At 35.6% G+C, this 17901-nt stretch overlaps 1 protein-coding gene across 1 annotated transcript in view; it reads left to right on the top strand.

Annotated features, from left to right (window-relative positions):
- The window catches only part of LOC136864721 (protein FAM135A), a 570393-nt gene that overhangs the window by 282980 nt on the left and 269512 nt on the right, over positions 1-17901 (top strand). The window contains exon 7 of the mRNA XM_068226397.1: positions 8883-8979. Within this exon, the coding sequence (XP_068082498.1) occupies positions 8883-8979 (97 nt within the window). The remainder of the gene's footprint in view (positions 1-8882; positions 8980-17901) is intronic.

Raw genomic sequence — 17901 nt, 5'->3', positions numbered from 1 at the left:
TTTTGTGTATTTTTAATGTTTTTTGAAACATTTATTTCGAATGAAAAATATTATTTCATTTCAAAGGCAATGTCTTATTGCATTTTAATATATTTTCATATATTTTTAAAATTATTTTATAAGAAAATAAGTCATTCCGAATTAGATCTACTGATTATTTTAAATTCACAATCATTTCCTTCATCATCATTTAAATTCTAGTCCATGGATAAATTTTAAATTTTAGTTATTTTTACATTTTATTTCATCTGGTACTATTAGGGGCTGATGACCTAGCTCATTTAAAAAAGTTTCTTGTGCTTGTTTTTTAAGTATTAGCTGTGTTAATTTCATAATTATGGAACAATGTTGAATTATGTTGAAAAGAAAATTTGGAAGCTTCAATACATTGTAACGGATTATACTTCTTTGCTGCTAGCAAGATTGTAGATTCTTTTTTATAAAGAGGGTTTGGATTTTAATTACAGTATATTCTTATATGGTAGTAAACTTTGTAACCATAATTAGAGCTCTACACAGATGTGGATATCTGCAGATATCCACAGAGTTAGTGTCCTGGCGGATGCAAACTGTATGGTGGTGCGGGTAATTTTGCTGATAATTTCTAAATAATTATATTTGTTGATTTTTCACTCAGATGTACTCTAGAAATCTCAACAAGTCAGTCTTTCATACATTTCATGCAGTTACTTTTGCTCATGGTGATGGGACCCTTGACATTGGTGTGAGATAAAATGGTGATATATTAAGAGTCTCAAGTCCATAAAGCCGTAAATCTGACCTTAGCCTAAGTTGCTCCTGTCCTCAATTAGTGGAAGGAAGGAAGGAAGGAAGGAAGGAAGGAAGGAAGGAAGGAAGGAAGGAAGGAAGGAAGGAACAAAAGTTCCAAAAGATAACCACTCAATACGTCCGTAGTTGTCGCAAGAGGAAATTCCTCATAAATGTATCACTGAAGAGGTCTGTTGCCAGGTATCAGGCCTATCATACTATGTTAACAGATCTATCCATTTCAATACATTAGGTGTAATGTAGTCAAATAGTTACAATAGCCGCGGATGAAGGAAGTGTGGATGTGGATAATATTTTGTATATCCGCACAGGGCTCTGAACATAATTTAGTCATTTAGTATAAATTTTTCCTTAGTACAGGAACTTGAATTACACTGCTCTTTAACAGGAGTAATATACACATGTGAAAGTTACGCAAATCAAGTAAAAATATTCAAGCAACTCATGTTATACAAATTATTTACATACTCTGAAACTATTGATCAGGTTTTTTTTTACTTAATCTGTAAGATCTGTGAAGAGAACTGTGTCAGATATTTTTTATTAAACAGATCAACAGTCATAAACATGTATTCAGTGAAAACTTGGCATAGGCAGTGCTTTGTTGCTTTGGTTTAGCAACTCACTTGTCAACTCTAGTGTCCTGGGTTCTGTCAACTTGGGGTAAGATTTTTACTGGGATCAGGAAGTACATTCCAAATTGAACCTTGGTGTCCAATCAATTCCATTCAAAAACAAGAAAATTATATTGAAGGAAATGAAACATCTACATGATGTTTTCTTCATAATTTACTGCACTGCTTGGAGGAAGAAATAAGACAAGTCTCTTAACAATCATGTTCTGTCAAACCAATGATTTCTGATGGCTTTACAACATTTTACATAATTCATAGCTAGCTCACTGACCATTATTTTAATAATCTGAGGTACATCATTGTGATGAAATATTAATATACATTTTAAGACTGGTTGAGGGACTCCACACACACTAAGAACACGAGGCTGATGAGCAAGACGTCCCAGGCCACTCTGGAGATGGTGGGTTTGAATCTCGTCATCGGCAGCTATGAAGATGGTTTTCTGTGGCATGTGCTGGGTTTGTACCTTGATTAAGGCCACAGTCTCTTCCTGTCCAAAAAAAAAACTGTATTACCAAGTGTATGGTAAATCTCATTTTTGTAGGAGAAACTTAAACTTCAGCTGGGGAAAATAAACTGTGTTCCATTCTGGCTTTGGCAGCAACATGATCCTTAGGTTGTGTGTCCATTAAATATGATCGCTCTTTTTAGTGTTCAATAATTACCATTCAGGAGCTATTCAGACTTGTAAATTAGGTTGTGAAAACCTTCTTGGACATGAGCTTTATATTTATCCATTGATTAACACAGGTTTTCTGGCTCTATTATTATTATTATTATTATTATTATTATTATTATTATTATTATTATTATTATTATTATTATTATTATTATTATTATTATTATTATTATTATTATTATTATTATTATTATTATTATTATTATTATTATTATTATTATTATTATTATTATTATTATTATTATTATTATTATTATTATTATTATTATTATTATTATTATTATTATTATTATTATTATTATTATTATTATTATTATTATTATTATTATTATTATTATTATTATTATTATTATTATTATTATTATTATTATTATTATTATTATTATTATTATTATTATTATTATTATTATTATTATTATTATTATTATTATTATTATTATTATTATTATTATTCACATTTTACTTTATTCAAAGCTTACTTCCTACTATGCATTTTTTGTTGTTATTGTTGATTACAGTATTGCAGAATGGATGAGATATTCATGGAATGATCGTGAGTGAGTTGTTTGGAGATCTCTCTCTGCACTGTATTGAAATGATAAGTGTTCTGTGAGAAAATATCCGTGGGACTTGCAGTTTTTGTATAATTCGTGATGGAGGTTTTGGCACGTGTTATTGCGCCAATTGAATACAAAATGAAAGTCAAGTGTTAGGTATAGAATTATTCGGTGCATATTGTTTATCAGTTAAACATATTGTATCGGATACAATACATACCGTTTTCTACTCTTTTCATGTATGTAAGTTTCTCATTTCCACCTTTGTTAATGTTATACTTCTTAATTGTATCATTCTTTGTAAGAAATTAATCTGCATGAAAGTTGTGTGCACCTTGTTCATGTTGAGTAGACTGTATTTCTTATTTTTTCTGATAGGTGAATATTGAGTCTGTCATATGTTTCTAATTTATACTTCCATAAAGTACACAAAGAGTTTGCTTTTTTGTTGAGACTTTTTTAGTTTGGTGATCTTTAATATAAAATCTTTACTGCCAGAGATTATCATGAAAAATAGTAGTAAGTTTTTCTTTTTTACCTGAGAAATATATGGTGTCTTTTATGCTTGTCTTGCAACACAAACCTGCAGACCAGGAAACTATTATTTACATATTTTTATATCTGCTTCATACATGGTTAGAATAAGTTAAGGGTTGGAGATGCAGAAGAGCTGTATATTTTGTCAGTGCTCTGTTGTTTTCTGTTCTTTACTTTTATTATATATTTTATTTTCTACTCTTTGCAACTTCAATAATTGTTCTTTTGTACTGCGTATTAGAGTATTTATTGTTCATTAATTACAATCCGTTGTTATCAGAGGTTGAATATTTGCTCAGAATTGAAGAAACTGATAATTAACTTAACACTATATTAATTTCAGGATGTATGTGTGAATTTAATGTGATGCCTTATAGTCTTCGTTTATCTGGCTGATAATATATACTCTAAGTCAAATAAGATTAAAAATATGTAAATTTTTTCAGTGACAGTACAGAACAAGAATTTTCTAGCAGTAATGAGAAATGTGTATTTAAAGAAACATTGTAAAAATAATATTTCTACTTATGTAGTAAATTACTAGAGAAATTCATGACTGTTGTGATTATAAACTAAAGTAAGCATGTAGTTTTATGTGATTGTCGATATCATGATTATAGCCATAAGCCCTCCTATTTTATGTGGAATCCGAACCATAGGGACATAACTTTTCATTTCAAAAAGGAATTGAACTGCAGCTGCCTCAGTGAGAAGCCAGTGATAATCCCACTTGGCTATCGTGCCTCTGATTGTAAAATATCTACCTCATTCCAGTGAAAGAGAAACACTTAATATTATCTTGCATAGTAACAATATGTAATTTTGACCAAAAATATGGATTCTGATTGAGATAGGAAATGATACGATATCCACACGTCAGCAGGGCCTCATTATGACAGTTGCTGTAAAGAATACTACAAATATATGAATTATTTGTGAAATATTTACATAATTATTCATTTACAAATCAAAGGATTGAATAAAACTTTCTACCATCTTTCTGATTTTTTTTTTGCCTATTTTTAGCTTTCTTTAGTACTGTATTTCTTTCATGCATCGTATAGCCTATTAATTACTTATTCTTGTTAGGCATATTGTTATGCGGGCTAATGTTCTGTGTTAGTCATGGGTGAGATATTAATTTGGTGGGAAATGTTCAGTCCATCTTGTTGCATCATTAGGTAACATTTGCTTTCCCGTGTTGCATCTGTGCTGCTTCATGATGACTGTATGGTTTTAAAGCTTAATATACAATTTTGTTCTGGTTGGATCATTTCATAGGTGTTTTTTTGAGTGGTTCCTGGTGTTTTAAATACCATTGCACTATTTAGTATCAAGGCAATTGAAATACTTCTATTTATTCTAAGGTAACTGGACTCCCCTGGCAGCTAAATCCTTACTGTGTTATGATCCAACTTGGACTTTAACAGACCTTGAAATCTTCGATATAAACTTATCAGCTGTTGGATTGTTGATCTCCAGTGAAGGTGGTTGTCTACATGGGAGACGAAGTAGGCTTGATCTATTTTATAAAGTACAGAATGGAGAGATGAAGTGTCTTTGCTTAGACATAAACCTTCTTCAAAATTAAAACAGTAGTATATCTCCGTTGCAACATTCTTTAGTTATCTGATTTCATAGACCCCAAGATGCAAATTCTCATATAATTCACCCAATTATTCCTCTGCACTAATGCACGAGGTTTAATCTGATATGTCTTTTATATTTATTTAAGAAAATATTCCTGCTAAACAAAGGTTATAGCAAATAAAAGGTTATAGCAAATACGGTGTGCCAGGCAAGTTTTTCTGCAATGGCCCTGCACTGGAGAGAGTGCTAGTAACACAAACTTCTGCTTTTAATAAAACAGAACAAAACATAATTTTTATATTCACCATAGTCATAACTAGGGTGCAGAGTTATGGTTTCTAAAATGGTGTTAAATAGGCAGGCAAAAAGGCATTAAAAATTTAAGTAATAAGCAGTTTAGTAGGCAGCAAAATGCAAGAAATACATGTTCGAAAAGGCATTGAAGTTCAAGAAATGGCCACAAACAGATAACAAATATGTTAGGTATACAGCTTTGAAACAAAATGCTATATTTGTCCTTCAGTTTCCAGTCTGCTTATGCTACTCCGTTCAAGAATTTTTGTTACAATGAATTATCCTATATTTCTCAAGATTTTCAAAAGTCTTGTCTATTGCCTTGCTGAATATTTTTACACTGAGGGAAACTCATTTCTACCTCACATGAAACAATAGGGCAGAACTTCAATTCAGCAATTTCATGTGGTTTTAGAATTACTTGTGCCAGAGTTTCAGAATTACCCTCTAAATTACTACCAATCACTGCAGTGGTTTTCCATCCTCAAGATTACCTGAAATCAATGAACAATGAATGGGGAAAAATTAAATATGTTAATAAAGGAAAGTTAAATCACATAAATAGAACATGTTTTAGCCATTGTTGTATCCATAGAGCAATGAGAAGAGGCTATATAGCCACATATGTGAATTAATTTGTTTTAGTGTTCACCTTTTTTTCTCAACTTTGTTCAAAACAGCTGTGATAGTTCTTCTTGTACATGTCACTCGTATTTTATGTGGTAAGCTTTCTTTTAATAATCTGCTTTTCCTTGCATATTGCTCGATATTATCCGCTTGCTATTTTTTGTGATTCCTTTCTTACCATTCTCTTACTGTCTTCCGTGCACGTGCGTGCACTCTCTCTCTCTACAGAAATACACCATGGATTTTGTTTTGTGGATAATGTTTATTTATAACTGTATCTTTTTGCTTTCCCTTCCTTCAGAGAAAATTTCGTCCACCGAAGTTGTATTATCTGAAGATGGAATACACTAGCTACCAAATTTGTACTGTAACCACATTTTCGTTTTTCTTCTCTGCTTCTTTTAAAAAATATGTAGCCCCTTAATGTCTTTTAAACATTTCATGTACACTGTCTTTGACTTAACTATTTTCTTTCTGTCCTTCTAACATCTATCTTCTCATTACATATTCTTGTATATTTTAGAACCGTACTTATGACAACATACCGTACACAAAAAATTATTTTCCTCCTCTATAGTTCTATATGTGTAGCTTTTATAGTTATTTTTAACCATCATTTGATGTTGATTTATAATAGTTTGTTGTTATATCACTTAAAAGCTTGGGATGACTTAGTCATCGACTCTCTGTACCTTTGTGTGATAAATCTGCTTGAAAACTTGTGTTATTGTGGTATTTATAATAGTGCATGTGACTGTAAATATTTGCTTTTAGGATTGAAATAGGAACCCTGGGATTTGAAATAACCCATGGTTCACCAAATGGTCATCCATAATAGTCTGCTATTAGCTTTGAGCAGGAGAGTAGTCCAATAATGATTTTAGGGGTGAAAATCCTAATAGACACTATATCATACAGATCACTAGCCTATCCTATTGGTTCATGAATGCTGTAGTTTGAAGGAGCTGTAATTGCTGCAAATTGTCCCAGTATATTTCTGGATGTTTCTTATAAAAATCTATGACAAGTTTTGCATTTTAGCCCTATAAATATAAAGTAATTGTGCAAGTGCATAAGTAAATTAATACTTAAGTCATATATTGGTTGCAGTTGATGTATTATTCCAGAGATTTTGTGTTTTATAGGATTATTCACCTGAGATGTTGCTCCAAATTAATGTTTTCATATTTTAAAATGCAATTAAGGTTCTCATGAAATCTTGTGCTACATTTCTTTATGGGATTAATTATGGAAATATTGAGACCAACTTAGATTTTTAAATGGAACTATACCGGGCGAGTTGGCCGTGCACGTAGAGGCACGCGGCTGTGAGCTTGCATCCGGGAGATAGTAGGTTCGAATCCCACTATCGGCAGCCCTGAAGATGGTTTTCTGTGGTTTCCCATTTTCACACCAGGAAAATGCTGGGGCTGTCCCTTAATTAAGGCCATGGCCGCTTCCTTCCAACTCCTAGGCCTTTCCTATCACATCATCGCCATAAGACCTATCTGTGTCAGTGCAACGTAAAGCCCCTAGCAAAAAAAATGGAACTATAGTTAATTTCTGACACTAATAAAAAAGTTCAAACTGTTACAAATTCAGATACGTAATTAATACATACATTGGACAGTTACTTTTAGAAATATCACACAGTGTGATGTATCTCTTCAGTTTGCAGTGTTTTTATGTTGGGCAAACTAAAGAAATAAAACAATAGTATTGGTTGGTATCATCGCAGCATGTTCTGCAATACCAGGAGAAACCTTTCAGTCTGTGGCATCAAACCTTGAAAACAGACTGCAGATTTGCATTGCTGTTGATGGTCAACATTTTGAGCATGTAATAAAATGGAAACATCAGTGTGATGATCACTAATTCAAGAGTTTCAAACATTTCCTAATTAATTTTTATCCATTGTTTTAGTGATAATTCTGCTTAGTCAGCCACTGATTGACTGCAAGCAGAAAATTAGAGTGGTGACTTTGTCACATAAAGAAAAAAATCTTGTTGCCTACAACATCTCTAAATGCAAAACTCCCATTAGTGTTACAGCAAACCGATATAGTGTATTATGTTCCTGCGTCCAGTTTACTTGGATCGTTACCAATGAAGTCTTAACTCTGGCATTATTCATTTGCTTTTCCAAACGGAGCTGTTCAGTTTTGATATGTTATTTTCATTTTTCAATTCACATGTACTGTAATCTCAAAACAGAGACAATAAAGCTTTAGCTACATTCCATTTTAACCAGTACTATTATTTTATTTCTTTTAAAAACTTAAACACCCCTATTCCATCATTTGTTAGCCTGTCATAAAAGCATTGCATCACATTGTATTTACAAGATCTGCTTGTACATACTGTACAGTACCAGTTGTATGGCTGAGATTACAACAAGAAGATAGCTTGCATGTCAACACCTCCTTGAGCCAGCAAATACTCTCTGATATGACTAGACCAGCACCTGCTCTCAGCCACTGGAATCACAAGTTTAAAATATTATTGATGTTTCAAAAAAAGTAATTATAAATATATGAGTTAATTACATGTCTTAAGTAATAGTAGTGCAAACTTTTCTGCTAGTATCAAAACATGGTACTGTAGTTTAACATTAAAAAGTTGGTGTTGACATCTGTGTTATTAATAATCCTTCAGAAGAATGAATCACAGCATTTCATGTGTCCTTGAATACCATTTAAAAATATGAAAACAGCATATCAATATCTTCAATGGATTAAAAATGATTTTGGTGAAACACCCTAGGTGAAAAGCCTTTTGTGTGTGTGTGTGTGTGTGTGTGTGTGTGTGTGTGTACGCGTGCGCACGTGTGTGTGCGTGCATGTGCGTGTGTGTTTTTATAAGTATTGCATATGTTTTCATAGTCTAGAAAAGTGAACTGCTTATCAGTATAAAACACACTACAGAACATTCAAACTAATTAAATAGTTGGATGTTTAGCTAGTTCTTGATATGAAATTTAATATTTCTATGTTGTTCCTATACACGTGGAGTTCGTTCTCAACTTGTAGCTAAAGTTTTCTTGTTGTACTGTATATCGTGAAAGTCTTGCCAGAAGCTGATTATGTCTTTTTTTGTTATTCATATGATTATGACTTCATATCTAAAATGTAGTTCCACAGTATATCCAGTACTGAAATATTCTGCTTTCAGCACACCACGAAGTGCCAAGCCCTGGCTGGGAGCTTCACAGAGACTTAACTTTCGACAGCCGCAATCCACCATGGAAACAGTATTTTTTGGAAATTTGGTGAGTCTAAACAAAGCAATGTACTTGTTGGCAAATAATGAAATATTGTTTGGGTTTTTTTTTTTCCCTTGTGAATGGTGCTCCATTACTAATTCAAGAAAGCAGATTGAATTTGATTTGGTACATGATTAAGTAATACTTTTACTGGAATGCATTTAAATTTTTTAAAAATGTTTATAGTCACTTTAACTCAATGGTCATATCGCAACTTACATTAAATGTAAAAACATCAAAATAATTTGCAATTTTACATAAACAAAAGGCTTACATTGAACATACAACCTACAAAATTATAATCTTTATATTTGGTAATATAAAGAAGAATCTTTAAAAAATTTAATAATTTGGAGGCATAATGATGGAGAGTTCAGTGCCTTTTGGATATCATTAGGAATACCATGGTACTTTCCCCCGTTGTTCGTACAGCTGACATTTAGTAATTATATGTTTGATTGTCAATGGTGAGTTACATACATTGCAGATGGTATGCTGTTCTTTTGTTAGAAGCTAACTGTGGGTTAGCTTTGTGTGTGCTGTCCTCAGTTGTGATATTAAAACCTGATCGTGCCTGCTCAGGTTCTTAACTGGGTACTATGTTGTGGAACTAGATGTTATTTCATGGAATTTGCTTTGTGAAGTGGCAAGCCAGTCCACTTCCATTGTTGGCATAACTTTTTAACATGTGTTATTACTTAAATTTAAGAATTTCATTTTCAAGTGTGTATTGAACCGAGAATAATAGATAAGTAAAATTAAAAATTAGTCTTGAAAAGATGGATTTTTAATTTTACTTATCTATGATGTGTTATTATGTCACTATGAGGCATAGGTATGTTTGGGTCACTCACTTGATGTCCTATAGCTTCTTTCGCTGCCTAATCAGGAGACTCATTACCTTGGATTCCACTGTATGAAAGTATCCACGTTATGGTAACATGTTTTCCTACATTCTTGATTTTTTGAAACAGGAACTGAATTTCCTTTGTGATTATGTAGGTCGATGAAGAGTTTCTAATTGCAGGTGGAATTCTTTCTTTCTTTCTTTCTTTCTTTCTTTCTTTCTTTCTTTCTTTCTTTGAAATGCTTGCTAATTATTAAAACACCTTTAAATGCCTATATGAAGACTGCCTTGTTGAATGGTATAGTTGTCAGTCCAGTGATTGAATAGTTCATCACTCTCATCAATAATTGATGACATGGATGAATTTCGGGAATTTAAAAAAGATCATCATCATCATTACCTGTTTCTGTAATAATTTAAATGAGTTACAATAGTAAGCATCATGTGTACATATTACATTGATTCATTCATCCATCTTTGGTATGGACTGTCACACCTTTCAACATTCAGTCTACAAGCCTCTCTGAATTAACTATATGCATCTACAATCCTAGGTTTCTGCAATGGGATTTGAGTCTTATACCTCCTAATGTTGCAAAATGGCCAATTATCTGATGCCCATATGATCCCAGCCAACAGAGCTACCATAGCTCAATGTTAGATCATCAGAGGAAAAATTCAAAGGTTGTGAGTTTGATTCCCACTGGTGTCCAGTTAGCTATTTTCATTCTGTTCCTAACATCTCTTCAGCATGTAATATATATACACAACATGACCTAACAAGCTGAAAGTCTGTTTCATGTACAGTGTGGTCATGCAAGCTAAATATTCAATTTGAATGGGCCACAATATACAATATGTTACTACGCTTCAATGAAAATACTCTTACAGAACAGTTGAAAACATAACAGAACACATTAAGTGATTCGCATGTACCGAAGGCCAGTGGCTGGCCATTGTGCTAGACCTATAACTTAGATCTCAGCCAACAGAACAGAAATGACTTGGCCAACCCAGCATAATGGTAGAGCATTGTGGGTTCGGTTCCTGCTGGTTTCCAGCTGGCCATTTTTGTTTTGTCGCCATGTCCATTGGATCCCTGGCTGGCATCAAAGTGAGGAGAAGGTCTTTCAATCAAGGTTATACCCATCATCCAACTTTGTGTGCCCCGTCTCTAAGTGCTGCAAAACAAGCGTTGTTACCACGTATCTTTATTAGGATTGCGCACTATGTCCCTGTTTTGGCACACTGTGCTGATGCACAGTTTTGTTCTGTTGTTCCAGAATACAGAGTGTCAGTTGTTTTGAAACATTCTCAAGCGAGACCGAGGCAGTGACTCATTGTCCCATCAAAAGTGCCACTATGCACTGCCATTGACCCTTCGCCTACTAGCTGACCGTGTGCCACCACGTGTTGTAGTGTTCTGTTTTCTCTGATATCGTCTTTGTTCTGTGAGTCCTGTTGTCCCGGCCACTGACCTTCGGTACATGCGAATCACTTAATGTGTTCTGTTATGTTTTCAACTGTTCTGTAAAAGTATTTTCATTGAAGCTTGTAACATATTGTATATGGTACAAAAGACTGTACACTTTGCAGAATGTCACACCAGAGTTCTTTTTGTGATGTTTGTAGACACATCTATTGGCAGTGTAATTATGACAGGTGTATTTCAGGATGAATGAATGAAAGCATTCTTATTCCAAAAACCAACATTTAAACCTGATCTTTTTGTGTGCGTACGTAGGTGCTTTGAAAAGTTCCTGGAATGTACTAGAATTAAGTATCTTACCTCTGTGGAACTGCTTTTATTTTTCAACATAGTCTCCCTGTGGACTAATGCATTTGCTCCAGTGATGTTCCAGTGCCTTGATCCCATCTCAAAAATGAGATTCCTCCAGGCCTGCAAAATACCTCTCCAATTCGGCTGTCAGTTCTTCCCTTGTAGGAAATCTCCGTCCACCGAGGAAAATTTTCCGCTTGGGGAATAGATGAAAGTCTGATGGTGCCAAATCAGGTGAATAAGGTGGATGTGGCAACAATTCGTACTCCAGTTCATGAAGTTTTGCCATGACAATATCACTTGTGTGTTGCAGAGCGTTGTCCTGATGAAGGATGACCATTTTCCTTGCCAAACCAGGCCTTGTTTCGCGTATCTTTTCCTGTAGTTGGTCTAGGAGGTTTGCATAGCATTGCCCCGTAATTGTTTGGCCAGTAGGAAGATAATCTATTAGCAGAATGCCTTTTGCATCCCAGAAAACTGAGGCCATGACCTTTCCAGCCGAACGCACTGCCTTTGCTTTCTTTGGTGGTGGTGAATCAGCATGTTTCCACTGCTTTGACTGCTGTTTTGTCTCTGGGGTATAGTAGTGGACCCAGGTTTCATCTGTAGTCACAAACCGGCGCAAAAAATCTTGTTGGTTGCACTGAAAACGGGCCAGACTTTGTTCAGACATTTCCAATCTGGTGTGTTTATTGTCCAATGTCAAGAGCCGCGGCACCCATCTTGCAGATAATTTTTTCATACCCAATACTTCGGTTAAAATATAATATACCCATTCAAAAGACATCCGTACAGCTTCAGCAATCTCCCGCACTTTCAGTCGACGATCCTCCATGACCATTTTATGCACTTTTGCGATAAATTCTGGGGTCGTAACACTTTTTGGCCGTCCACTACGCGGATCATCATCCAAGCTCTCCCGACCAAATTTAAACTCGCTGGTCCACTTGGCAACAGTTGAAAATGAAGGAGCAGAGTCCCCCAGTGTGTTCTGAAAGTCGGCATGAATTTCCTTTGCTTTCATACCTTTCTTTACAAAGTATTTAATCACTGCTCAAATCTCAGTTTTTTCCATTGTCACAAATCACTACATGGGAACAACAACAAAAAGTCGTCACTACCACACTCCTGCAGCTAGAGCACTGATGCGCCACGTGTTCACTCACAAAGGATGTATGATTATTGCGTGGGAACCTCGTTGCTCTAGCACTGACATCTAGCGGTGATTCCGAGAACTTTTCAAACTGTCCTCGTATTTCAGAGTTCTGACTACTTTTCCACATTGCAAGTTATAAATCTCATCGTTGGGTCCCTATTGAGCTCCGTATACCTTTCTAAAAGAATATTTATTTTTTGAGTCCACCTTTTCAATACATTGTTTTATAGATTTACATAAATATTTTTACATTATTGTTATGTCATAAGCAGTACATGTTTCGCCTATTTTTAGGCATAATACACACAAAAATATTTTTAGTTAATTCATATCTGCTTAACCATTTTAAGTATTTTATTATTAAGCAAAAACCAGGATCCTGGCTATTTTGATATTAGGTAGTAGAACAGCGGCTGAAGATGCCAAAAAAAATAGGCGAAACATGTCCTGCTGATGACATAACAATAATGTAAAAATATTTATGTAAATCAATAAAACATAAAGTATTGAAAAGGTGCTTTTCCACATGTCGTGAAGTTTTATCCTGGCCTTAATTGCTCACTATACAGGCTGATACATTTCAGTTGTTGAAAATATCCTAGAATAGTTACATTTAAAAACCTGTACTCTCGCTGTAACTGTGATATGTATATTTCATATTAACTGCAAAATCTTAATCTGAAAGCAACCTCTAAACGTGATTATTGGGCACAAATTTCGGTGTTCGGTCTGTTCCTTCAAGTTCCGTGCAGCTTTACGCTGGCCGTAACTACACCCAGCACATCCAGTACAGGCACTTTCCCGTTGATGCAGAGCATGCCATGTTGCCTCACAATGTTCTCTCTTCCGTGCAGTTACAGTTCCATGTGTCATGTGCCAGGACAGTGCACCTTATATTTTGTAACAGCTGACTGTTCCGGTCTGCCCAACCCTAATCTTTATTCCTCAGCAATAACTTTAGTGTATCTTAGTATCTAAAGCAGTATGCATATTTTGTTCTCTTTAGTGTATTTTTACATTACTGTGTATAAGTCTGTTATGGAGTGTTTTGAAAACAAACATGGAAAGTTAACAGTTAACAGCTGGCCTGGCAGCAGTGTGCTACTTAGAAGCCTAGGCATGCATCCTCTGTGGCTCTTTAGGATGTTAAGGAATGAAAGCAAGCGTTCTGCTATAACTCTAAGGCTGCCGGCTGTGTATCCAATGTGGTGACTATATACTTAACACCTCTTTCGCATCTACTGTATGTATTCTACATGACAAAATAAGTTGAAAATATATTTCCACTCAAAATTGGAATTATTGTTGTTGCTTGTAGTTTCACTTGAGTTCACTTTGGGGGTTGATGAACATCTCAAAGACTGGGCTGAGTTGTTGCAGTGTTTAATTCGGATTTACCCTGCTACATACCACCCTTCTCTCTCACGAATGACAAAGGAATATTACTTGTGTGATGTTCTGAAATTTCTTGCTGCCGATTGTAATAATCTGTAAAAATGAACAGGATCTGAAAATAATGATTCCCCACACTAACGTGTTAGGGTTATACCAATTTTTGCAGGAAGATTTACTGTATGTGAAGTATACGTCTTACCATGTGTATGTCGTGTGTACAAATGACCCTAAATAATATTTGGGTAACATCTACTCCAATTACTGAACATGACAGAATGCCATTTATTCCTGTTGGTAAATCTCTGTGGACCCTATGGGAAGTGTACAATATGATACTCTTGCATTAAAGGAAGTATAGCCTGAGGAAGTTGGCTGCACAGTTCAGTTAGCTGTTAGCTTGCATTTGGGATATTGTGGGTTTGAACCCCACTGTTGGCAGCCCTGAAGATATTTTTATGTGGTTTCCCATTTTCACACCAGGCAAATATTGGAACTGTACCTTAATTACAGCCACAGTTGATTCCTTCCCAATCATGTCCTATCATTGCCGTAAGACCTGTCTGAGTCACTATGAAGTAAAATCAATACCTAAATTTAAAAAATCAAGGAAGTCTGGCCAACATGCTGAGTGGCTCAGATGATAGAAGCACTGACTTTTTGAGCCCAAGTTAGCAGGTTTGATTCTAGCTCAGTCTGGTGGTGTTTGAGGGTGTTCAAACTTGCCATCCTCATCCAACAACTCCTGCAGGGGAAAAATACTGGCATCTTGGCTTCTCAGAAAACTGTAAAATTAGTTAGTGAAATGATGATGATGATGATGATGATGATGATGATGATGATGATGATGATGATGATATGATCATCCTCCTCACCAGAAACATCAATGCCTTTTACCCAGTTGCAATGAAACAGTTGGATATACTATAGTTTACATTTTAACAACTCCTCTGCAGACGTAGATGCTATGCCGTGCAGTTTGTGGTGATCCTCTTAAAGTGTGCTGATCTTTACATTTGTGCATTTCTGCTGCCAAGAACCAAGACAGGGAGTGTGAATATCTCCTGTTGATAATTGCTGCTTACCTCTTACATTTATGCTCATTTCACTTGATGTCTACTATATTCCACAGTGTTGTAAATGTTCATCGTGAGCAGACACCTGTTTCTTTGCTTTGTTTTGTTTTTTCTGTGTAGTTTAACGTTGCATTAACATGTCAAAGGTTTTCAGTGACGTAAGAATAGGAAAGGGATAGGATTGGAAGGTACCGGCCATGATCTTTTAAAGTAAGGTACAGCCCCAATATTTGCCTGGCGTGCAAATAGGAAACCATGGAAAATAATTTTTAGGGCTACCGATTGTGGGATTCGAACCTACCCAGACGCAGGCTCACAGCTACGCAACCATAACCTCATTGCCAACTCCCTTGGTCAGACACTTGTTTGTTCCATTCCCGTATATTTTCCCAAATCAACATTCTCGACACCATTCCTCCCAACATCCGTGTTCCTGACAAACTGTTTTCCCAAAACCGGTTTCATGAAAGTAACTCAACAGCCATTTTCCCGGCACACTTTTCCCCAAATCCAATTTCACAGCAATTTATTTTCTGACAAAAGTCCAAATTTTTGTTTCCAAAATTGTAGTTTCCATAGTACAGTACACAGTTTATTTAGTAAGATGGATAGTTGGCCAAAAATTGTTAGTAAGAAGTTATTGCTTGATAGTTGCATTTACCTAAAGACCAGTGTTGGGAATGTACTGCAAGGGCTGTGACTGTGAGGAATTTTGATGAAATTTTGTCGTGGAGCCGGGACAAGATCAATCTCCATATGCACATTCACCAAACCGCAAACAAGGTGAGGCAAAAAAAATAATAGGAAAGTTGAAATGTACAGCAGAACGTCCTGAGGTGCCACCAGCTCAGATACTGCAAAATGAATTTCGTAGTGTACCTTCTGGAGTTTTGAGCCAACTTCCAGAACAGCAAAAATCTTATGAAATCAATGCGGAGTGTTCGTCGGCAAGAATTATCTCCTAACCCAACATCACTTGAATTACTGGACGACATTACAAAATGGTTTAACAAAACATTAGCTGGTGAAACATACTTAATTTTTGATTCTGCATGTGTTGGTTTTTGCAACAAGGCAAAATCTAGAACTATTATCTATAAGTGACACATGGTTGATAGATGGGACCTTCAAGGTGTCCCCCAACATTTTCACTCAGATCTTCCCTGTAATGGGATTGATGCCTAAAGCTGTACGACATCCTGGAAATGCTCCAGAGTATATTGCTCTGCCATTTGCCTTCACCTTACTGCCTTCATAACAGCAGCACACTACACCTCTGCACTCTGCACTACTGTAACTGTAGCTGATGAACACATGATTCCAAACTTTGCTCCAACTAAAATCTTGTGAGATTTTGAGAAAGCAGTAATGACTGTATGTACTAAGGTTTTCCCGGATGTTCCTTATTCTGGTCGTTTTTTCCATTTCTGCCAGTCAGTTTACTGCCAAGTTTAACAATTTGTGGAACCACCATCGAGCAGCTTAAGATAGCACACCAAAGACCAACAGTGCAAGTGATGGGTGTCATAATCAATTTCATGTACTACTTGGGAAGCACCACCCAGATTTGTACTCAGCTCTTCGTCACTTTCAGAAGGAACAGGCCAACACAGAAATAATGGTAGCTAAGTTAAGCTTGGAGCGATCACTTAAAGCTGCCCCAAAAAAGAAGTGGCTGTATGCTCAGAACCGGTTATGCTCGATAGTACTAGGGGGAAGCCCCTTTCACAACCACCTATGGAAAGATAGCAGAAGTCAGTCGATTCCAGTATCTTGGTGAATGGGTCCACCCTATTGGTAGAGATGGAACCTCCATCTTAGACAGATGTGCCAAACTCAACGCAGCATACCAACTGTCGTAAAACCGTTACAACAAGAAGTGCATTTTGAAGAATGCCAAAATATGCAGTTACAAAAGTGCTGTCAGAACCCAGTTCTTATATTCTGCAGAGACCTTACTGATGAACAGGAAAGGCACCATTGAAGGCCTGCGAAAAATTGAAAGACATATCCTCCAGAAAAATCATGGGTGAAGAGTGCTCCTGGACGGAACCTACTGACTGAAAGCGAACTCTGAACTGTACCAATGGTTGGAAACAGCTGACACTAGCATGTGACATAGGCGGCTGAAGTTTTACAGCTACCTTCTGAGAATGGACAACAGCAAGCTTATGGAGAAGATCATCTCACTCATCAAAAGCTACAAGACTGGAAACGATACTGATGTCTCAGATGGCCCTAAATTTTCTAAATTGGTAAATTCCTGGTCTCCTCTAACCAAAGGTTGTTAAATCTTGCAAACCTCTTTCACAAGAAAGAAAGGAAAAACTAATAGCAGGGCTCCAGAGGTATTGGGACCGAAAGCGAGCATCCGAAAAGAACTAGTCATAAGCGCTTGGTAGTGGGCTTAAATCACTAATAATAATGAATATTATAAAGATGATGACAATATCATTAATTTTTATGTGCAATCATGCACAATATTGTTCTCTAAACAAATGTATTGTATTGCAGTATAGGAGATAAATTTACTGTAATTTAGCAATTAAAGACAATATCATTGGTTATATGTATGATACTACGTGCAAGAGCAATAACGTTCATTTCTGGAAAAGTTCTGTCGGGAAATAATATGTTGGGATTGTAATGGTGTCGGGAAATACAATTATCAGGAAGA

Source organism: Anabrus simplex, chromosome 2 (genome assembly GCF_040414725.1).
Source record: "Anabrus simplex isolate iqAnaSimp1 chromosome 2, ASM4041472v1, whole genome shotgun sequence".
Classification (NCBI taxonomy): domain Eukaryota; kingdom Metazoa; phylum Arthropoda; class Insecta; order Orthoptera; family Tettigoniidae; genus Anabrus; species Anabrus simplex.
Note: the sequence above shows the minus strand (reverse complement) of the source record. Positions and strands in the feature narration are given on the sequence as shown.